The sequence below is a fragment of the Vicia villosa genome, linkage group LG4 (assembly GCF_029867415.1).
Source record: "Vicia villosa cultivar HV-30 ecotype Madison, WI linkage group LG4, Vvil1.0, whole genome shotgun sequence".
Taxonomy (NCBI): domain Eukaryota; kingdom Viridiplantae; phylum Streptophyta; class Magnoliopsida; order Fabales; family Fabaceae; genus Vicia; species Vicia villosa.
The window spans coordinates 25,341,790-25,350,753 of NC_081183.1; the positions used below are offsets into that span (position 1 = coordinate 25,341,790).

The 8,964-nt window shown below is 35.7% G+C and overlaps 2 protein-coding genes across 3 annotated transcripts; one reads left to right on the top strand and one right to left on the bottom strand.

Moving 5' to 3' along the window:
- On the top strand, positions 1-6,352 carry LOC131594650 (uncharacterized). Of its 2 annotated transcripts, none has more exons than XM_058866830.1 (9): positions 1-331; positions 1,058-3,997; positions 4,085-4,165; positions 4,297-4,449; positions 4,560-4,723; positions 4,908-5,055; positions 5,147-5,269; positions 5,441-5,528; positions 5,867-6,352. In XM_058866830.1, the coding sequence occupies exons 2-9, from the start codon at positions 1,364-1,366 to the stop codon at positions 6,061-6,063; spliced, it is 3,588 nt and encodes a 1,195-aa protein (XP_058722813.1). In that variant the 5' UTR covers positions 1-331; positions 1,058-1,363; the 3' UTR covers positions 6,064-6,352. The 2 variants fall into 2 exon arrangements, with proteins under 2 accessions (XP_058722813.1, XP_058722812.1); XM_058866829.1 differs by having other exon boundaries at positions 1-307.
- A 1,893-nt stretch (positions 6,353-8,245) lies between these two features.
- Positions 8,246-8,731, bottom strand: LOC131596912 (SKP1-like protein 14). Its single transcript, XM_058869647.1, has one exon. The coding sequence runs from the start codon at positions 8,729-8,731 to the stop codon at positions 8,246-8,248; it is 486 nt and encodes a 161-aa protein (XP_058725630.1).
- Between the last annotated feature and the right edge of the window lie 233 nt (positions 8,732-8,964).

Here is an 8,964-nt window from a genome sequence, read left to right on the forward strand (position 1 = left end):
GAGCTTTTCTACACTCCACAGATATAGAGAGAGAAACAAAAGTGTTTTGTGTCTGTGTGAGACAGAAGAGAGAGAAAGTATTTCTCTGTGATTGTGTGTGTGTTGTGCTGTCATTTTGTTCCAAAAGTATCATTCAATTACAACTAGATTCAGATTGTTTCCAACTCATAAGAGCAAAAAATAAAACATGGTATAGACAAACAAAGTTTGATTCCTTTTCGCTTATACTTTTTCAGATATACAGATTTTACTTTTTTTCCAACAAACAAATCCATGGCTGTTACAGTTACTCTGGAACCCTCTTGAGGTATGTTTTCAGCCATGCAGATAGGTAATTCTGTTGAATTTTCATCCTGATCTGGTTTTTGTTTTTGATTGATGTTTTGTGATTTTTTTTATATGTTTCTGTTAGTGAAATTGAGCTTGATTTATGAGGTTATGGTGATGTATGATGTGTTTTGATTGAGAAAAAGTTGAAGTTGAGTTTGATGAATTTTGGATTTTGTAATCCTGATTAGAGTTGACTTGAATTGATTTTGGATTTTGTTATCTATAGATCCTTTTCTTAGTTGGATAAGTGATTATGACTGAAATTGTTTGTTCAATTATGCTTTATATGATGTTTGCATGTGATTTGGTTTTTGTTGTTTTTTAGGAAAAATGTTGGTAACTTAGTGATTATGTTAGTTTCCATGTTCCAACCCTTGAGCTTCTTCTTAAAATGCTTCTGGTTTGATTTTACTTCACTGCATGTGGTTCTGTAAATTTCCAGGTTCTAATGGTTTGATAGTTTTTGTTGTATGATCGCGGTTGTGTTAGTTTTAGTGGTTTAAGACGGTTGAACCTTGACCTAGAGGTCTTGCCGGTTCGGTTTATTTCCTCTGTAGCACTGACACCTCTGAAAAAGGGTGTGTCAGTGTCGATGTCCGACACCGACTCCGTCAAATTATTTCCTTTTTTGATGTTTCAGTGTCTGTGTTTCTGGTGTCCGTTTATATCATCTGTTGTTACATTTAAGTTCATTCTAAACAGTTTCTGTATTTCATCATTCTTCCAGGGTGAGATTTTGATGGAAATTTGATCTTCAAATAAAGTACTCAGCCTTGAGAATTCTGAAGATTGTGGAAGCTTCTTCATGCATTGATTATGGTGACATAAACTGGTCCATCAACAAAGCTTCTCTTCAAATCTTTGCTATGGATAAAAATTTCGAAATTTCGTATTTGTTTGATAACTAAGTAGTATTGCCAAAGGGATTCGGAAGTTGAATTTACATGATGTTTAGTGTTTTCTCAGTACTGTGGCGTTGCAGTAATTTCCCGCATTCAATATTACGAACGATGGTTTGATTACACAATCCAGAATGCAGAAACATCCATACAATTCAATGGAGCCTCGAAAGGAGGAATTCCATTCTGCACCGCAACCGGTCCTACAAGAGCATCTGGACGGCATGCATGCCAATACAAGGCCTTCTCCTTCCTTTAACGTGTCGGAGAATAAACCTGTACATAATTTCTCCATACAGACGGGTGAGGAGTTTGCTCTTGAGTTCATGAGGGACAGGGTGAATGTGAATCTCAAGAAGCCTTCGTTTCCGAATGTTGTCGGAGATCCTAATTACTCGACAGGGTATATGGAATTTAAAGGCCTTTTAGGCCATAAAGGATCAGAGAGTGGTTCCGATGTTTCTATGCTTGCAAGTATTGAAAAAGGTCCGAAAGAGTTTGACAGAAGGAATTCTGCTTTACATCAGGAAAGAAGTAATTATGGCTCAGGGCGATCGATTCCTAGAACATCGTCTACTAATCAAGATAACAACCGAGTCCTGCACGGTATTTCTTCTTCTGGATCTTCTGACAGCTTATCGCGGATGAAGATTCTATGCAGTTTTGGTGGTAGAATATTACCGCGGCCGAGTGATGGAAAGCTTAGATACGTCGGGGGTGAAACACGGATCATTAGCATTAGAAAGGACATAAATTGGCCGGAGCTTATGCAGAAAATATCATCAATCTATAATGAGACTCGAGTAATAAAGTATCAGCTCCCCGGAGAAGATCTTGATGCCCTCGTTTCAGTAACGTCTGACGAGGATCTGCGGAATATGATGGAGGAATGTCATGATCTACAAAGAAGAAGAGGATCGTTAAAGCTTCGGATGTTCCTGTTCTCGATAAATGATTTGGATGATACTCAGTTTGGTCTCGGTAGCATGGATGGTGGTGATTCCGAAGTCCAGTATGTAGTTGCTATTAATGGCATGAATGTGGAATCAAGAAGCAACTCTATACTTCGTTTTGCCGGAAGTTCTAATGATATACAGGAATTAGACCGACAAACTATTGACAAGGAAACTAAAAGAGCTGTGGTTGAATCGTATGGTGTCGGCAGTTCTTCCTTGAGTGGAAATGTTAACCCAGTATTGACAAATCAGTCTTCGCAACCAGTGCTACCAACATCCTCAAATGCTTATGAAGCCTATCCATTCTTTTACGAGGATCCGATCATTCAACAAGGAGGAACTAGTCAATATCCAATACATAATGGCCCTTTTCCCTCTAACAGTTCGGCTCGCAATCTAGCAGATGCTCCGGTTTCTTTGCCTACGTTCGGCGTTGCGAACCAAGGAATCACGAGCGAAGGACAAGCAATGGCATCTGGTGAGTTGCATGTACAAAGTTCTCTTCCTTCGCGTCCATTTGAGGGAGGCTTGCAAGGTAATTTATCCGAGGCGCCAGTTCCAGTGGCTGTATCAGAAGCACTTCATCCTGCAATGCCATTAGAAAACAAGATTTCAACTGCGGAATCAGAAGTGCTGAATCCTATACAGATTTCAAGATCCGGTGAAGATGACTTCTATCCTGCGTCCACAGACGCATTCAGTCGTGCTCTTGTCGATGCTGAATCCAATATAATCGATTTTAGTTGCCTTGAACCGCCTCCGCTTCCTAATAGAGTGTATTATTCAGAGAGAATTATTCCCCGGGAACATGCAGATTTGTTGAACCGGTCTGCAAAGTCAGACGATGCATATGGTTCGCACTTACTCATGGCAGATTTACTTTCTGATTTGAACCGTATGAACTCAGTTAGCGAAACCAGTGACATGTTTCACAATGAGAATCTGTCGAATCTGAACACGGTGTCGAACTCATCGGCAAAGCCTGTGCGTGGAGATGGCCATGCCATCAGCAGCAAACATTTGCCTGATGCAACAAGTCAGGTGAACCCAAAGTTATATCAGCTTGCGGATTCAGATTTGAAGCCGGTATTGTCAGATAACAAAATCTCCGAAAATGAGACAAATACCTCCAAAGATAGTCATAAAATTCTTCCAGCTGATGAAACCAAGAGCACTGAGAATCTTGCTTTTCGCCGAGTTCCTTCTGTTGAACATAACGAGAATCTAACATCTAAACTTCAAGATCAAAATTTGTCTGAGGCCCCTACAAGGGAACCTCTTGATGCTAAATCCAAACCTTCTCAGGGTGACATTCTGATTGATATCGAAGACAGGTTTCCACGTGATTTCCTTTATGATATGTTCTCGAAAGCAGTTCATTCTGAAGATTCCGCAAACATTAGTCCATTGCCAGCTGATAGAGCAGGTTTGAGCTTGAAAATGGACAATCATGAGCCTAAAAGTTGGTCATATTTTCAGAAGTTGGCACATGAAGGGTTTGATAATGTTTCTCTAATCGATCAGGACAATATCGGGTTTTCATCAGCTGTAAGCAAAGTAAAAGAAGGAGATAGTAAGTTCAATATTTCCGCTCCTCCACCAGCAGACGTTATTGTTTTGACAGGACCCAAGGAATCTCATTCCAACATAAATTTTGGACAGGAAAATCAGAATTCCTTACCTGTAATTACTAAAAGCGAGGCTATTGTATTTCAACCAGAAAACAACCATTCGGAACTTAAGGCAAATGAAAATAAGAACATCAACGCCGCCCCAGTGGAAAACATTCGGCCACAAGAGTCTGAATATCAGGTATGTTTTAAATGGTTCTTTATCTTATGAAACTGCACGTATATGTTTCTTTTTTGCTAACAAATCCTTTTGACGGACTGAATGTAGGATGGCAATAATGAGGCAAGAGATGTGGCTGTAGCTCCTCAAGATATTAGTTTTGACGATTTTGACATTAGTACTTTGCAGGTAAAACCTTACTTTTAATGCATCATAGTTCTTCAGCGCTGAAGCATTATGAGTATTGATCTTCTCGATTTCTAAAAAGAAATGGATTCTTCAATTACTATATTTCTTATGTATAATGATGCATGTGACAGATCATAATGAATGCGGACCTTGAAGAGCTGAGAGAACTTGGTTCTGGCACTTTTGGGACTGTGTATCATGGAAAGTGGAGGGGATCAGATGTTGCAATTAAAAGAATAAAGAAAAGTTGTTTCTCCGGCCGGTCTTCAGAACAAGAAAGACTGGTAACTTGTCTATAAATCACATGGAGTGATTTTTGTTTTGTTTTCCTTTAATTGTCATGCCGCTATTTATTAGAGTGACTTATATCGATGAAATTGATATTCTCTTTTAGACGATAGAGTTCTGGCGAGAAGCTGACATACTTTCTAAGCTTCATCATCCAAATGTGGTGGCATTTTATGGCGTGGTGCAAGATGGACCAGGAGGAACAATGGCAACTGTTACGGAGTTCATGGTGGATGGTTCTTTACGACATGTTTTGTTACGAAAAGATAGGTATTGCATTCATCCTACTAAATCATTGCACTTCTATTAAGTGGCTTATTATTCAATGAAGAGCTTAATTTTCATACACTCCCAATGTAAAACGTTTTACGCTATCAATAAATCACAACTAATCTTATGTGTGATTTAAAAGTAGTTATGATTGAAGCTTTGATCTTATCATGGTTCCTTCCAGATACCTTGATCGCCGCAAGAGGCTAATAATTGCCATGGATGCAGCATTTGGAATGGAATACTTACATGCAAAAAATATTGTTCATTTTGACTTGAAATGTGACAATTTGCTTGTGAACTTGAAGGATCCTTTACGGCCAATATGCAAGGTATTTATTTATTCAAGTGTTGGTGACTATTGATTCTATTAAACTCCGTCTTCAGTATTTTGACAATGTTGAGAAACATTATTTTCACCAGGTTGGCGACTTCGGCCTGTCAAAAATCAAGCGGAATACCCTGGTGACCGGTGGTGTGCGTGGAACTCTACCGTGGATGGCACCAGAGCTGCTGAATGGGAGCAGCAATAAGGTTTCAGAAAAGGTAAAATATAACATCATCAGTGGAAATTTATAGTCACTATTAATAACAATTAATACAGATTCAGCATTGACCAAAACAAAAATAAGGGTTAAATATATTTTAGTCTCTTATTAAATTCGTGAGTTTTCGCTGAAGCTTTGGTGACTAATGCTATCTTGCAAAAATGTTTAGGTTGATGTATTCTCCTTTGGGATTGTATTATGGGAGATTCTTACTGGTGAGGAGCCATATGCTAATATGCACTATGGTGCAATCATAGGTACTGTTCTATTCTCTTCTCTATGAAACTCTCGTTACAATATCTCGGACTCAAAGTTGTGTTGAGTCTCTCTAAAGCACTAGTTTTTCATTCTTTTTTTTGTAGCATCGACATTTCAGATTAAATGTGTTTGATGTCCGACAATCAAATATTTCACCTTTTCAAATTATTATCAGTGTCAAAATGTCAATGCCAGTGTCATGTCCAGTGTCTGTGCCTATTGCATGCATATCTGCTTCACTTGTTGTCATATTTTTTCATGCATAAATAAACTGTTTTCTCGTCTATCCTATATTCAAATTTTATATTCTTACTCACTCTCTCGCAACTCTTAACAGGAGGTATTGTGAACAACACACTAAGACCTACCATCCCAAGTTATTGTGATCTAGAATGGAGAACACTAATGGAGCAGTGTTGGGCACCTAACCCGGCAATCAGGCCATCATTTACAGAAATAGCGCGCCGCTTGCGTGTGATGTCTGCTGCAGCAGCTAGTCAGACGAAAGGACAAGGACACAAAGCATCTAAATGATAATCAACCGATTTGATCTGATGCAAACCTATATATACACGTTATTATATTAAATACATTCAATTGAGCTATAAAATTGTATATGTAATGTGTTACGACGATACGAAGGACATTAGTATCTGTTTGTGTTGTAATTTCTTGGTCTCTACATCTGTTGTTTCTGTTGATGGTTGTATAGAGTATATATGTCAATATGTGTGAAACCATATATTATAGGATTGCTCAAACAACATTTGTACTTATGATGTTAGTTCCAAAGTGTGTTTTTGTACTGCAAGTTGCAAATTAACTTGGTTGTAAGTGAGAGATTTACAAGTATGAATTGCGATTGAGAAAATTTTAAGCAAAGAAAAGTCTTATAAACGAACAATTGAGTGTTTCTTTTGAAGCAGAATTAAGCATTGTTGTAACTTTTATCACCTGTTAGGGAAAATGCTCCTAGTTGTTGTTCTTGCTGTTTCTTTCAAGTTACTAGAATTGTATGGTGTTAATTTCGGTGGGAATCAATTATCATGTTCATATTCTGGGCTTGCATGAAAGTTTTTAGTTTCTTGTATATCAAGAAAAGGAGAAGAAATTCTTGCATACTGGTAACTTGGTAAGTAAGATTTTAAATGAAGGCCCGCGAACGTGTAAAGGCTTTCGCGATATCGGTCGGTATAAGTGTTGCGACACTAATTGTAATTGTCGTGGTGTGAAGTAATCAAAATTTCTTATTTATCATAAAAATGGTGAATAACGGTATCGACACTTTTCAATACCGTTTTACCGTTTTGTCGCAGTCGTTTTCGCGGTAACAGACCGTTTTTTAAAACCTTGCTGATGAGAAGTAAGCAAATTTGCAATGTTTTTGAAATTTTGGTACTCTGCCATAGAGCAGGCTTCTAAAATCTTGCTGGTGAAAAGTTAAATATATCACAACTACGTTTTCAACTTTAAATATTTATATTATGTATTGAATCAAACCGAAACATGTTAACCATATGCTTTTTCAAATAAAAGAGAATTTCTAAATTTTTGTATTATTATAAGGAGGACCTAAGCCCGAAGAAAAACAAAACTACATGGTAATAAATCGAGCGGACTATAACATATTTTAAACTTATATGTTAAAATAGATAAGTTATTTAATTATAGAAAAAAATTATAGACCTACCTGAGTTTGTTTAATAGACTTAATTATAAAGAAAGTTGTGGAAAAAAGTTTTATAATATATTTTAAACTTATGTTAAAATAAATAAGTTATTTAATTGGGGAATGCTATAACACACCCATTTACTTTTAGACCATCTCCAATGGTAGTTTCTTCTATTGAGTTTTCCACATGTACCATTAATTTAATAATTAAATATTTAAAAATTTTGCCATGTCATAATAGAGTTGCATTGCAATGCAACAACTAAAAGATTGTAGTACCCAATCAAATCAAGTTATGAAGTAAAGTTGTGGGACCCATATCAGATTTTTATTAAAGTTAAAATTAAATAAATTCTTTTAATAAGATGTGGCTTAGTGGGTCCCATAAAGAACTCAAATGTAAATTGCACCATTGGAGATGCTCTTATGAAAGTGTGTGTTAGCATCATACACTTTTGTTAATAAACACTAAAAATTCTTCTCTCTCCTCAATTACTCTTAAAAGCATGACTCATTTTCTCTTTCTCTTAATTTTGTTTTAACCAATTATTTTGAATCATTCATTCTAAATAATAATCCTCAATTCCTCTTAAAAGCATGACTCATTTTCTCTCTCTCTCTCTCTCTTAATTTTGTTTTAACCAATTATTTTGAATCATTCATTCTAAATAATAAAAATAAAATAAAATTTAATAGTCCCAATTTTTCATGCTTCACAAATGATACCATTTTTCTTATATGTAAAAAATTGGGACTATTAAATTTTATTTTATTTTAGATATATTGATTATTCAATAAATCTACAAAATTAATTGTCTCTCATATAAAAAGAATAGATAATATCCATCGTTAATTAGTTTAATGGTGATTGACGCTAGACTTAGTAGAGAAGATCACAGTCCAATTCCGCGGAACAAGAAATACTTCAAATCAAGAAAGCAAAAACAAACTACTAATATTCCTATACTACTAAATTAAATCAGATGAAATACTAAATTTCTTATATCCTAAACAAAATATAAAATTCAGAAACATCTCAACAACTTAATTTTCATCAATATTTTCAAAAGCCCATGCATTCTCCTCGCGGAGCCTAGCTTCTTCCTCAGGCTCAAAATCATTTTCAACATTGAAAAATTCACGCACAAATTCCACACTCTTGTTCTTAATATAATCCGCAAGGCTTCTAGCTAACAAATCAATAAGGCTTTTTATGTTCAGATAATTTGCAGCAAGAAAGAGATCTTTCATGTCTTCGCCGCTCAATTCTTTTGCGAATTCATCGTCAAACTTTTCCTTTGCATCTTCTGTCTCTTCTTGTGAGACGTGTTTCTTGCAGTACTCAATGATCATAGCAAGATGTTGACTCATTACATTGGCTAGAGGAATTGTTGCAATGTCTTGGGATTCTTCCATGAATGATTGTATAGTTTTCATCTCTTTTGCGACGTTAGTTTCGACTTCGAATAGAACATCATCACATGTTTTCAATGTGATTGAATGTGTTTCTTGTGATTTTTGTTCTGCCATGGTTATCTTTCAAAGATAAGGAGAGTGAGAATGTTGAGATAGAAATAATGGTGTCATGAATTTATATAGAAATCAATTAGGTTTGAACATTTGATTTTTTATTGTAACAAATCAAAATATAATCTGTTATTTTTAATTCAAATTTGTATTGAAACTAATTTAAGTTTGATTTAAAATTTTAATTATGATCAAATCAAATTTTATGTGATTTAAATTTAAGATTAAAATTAAAT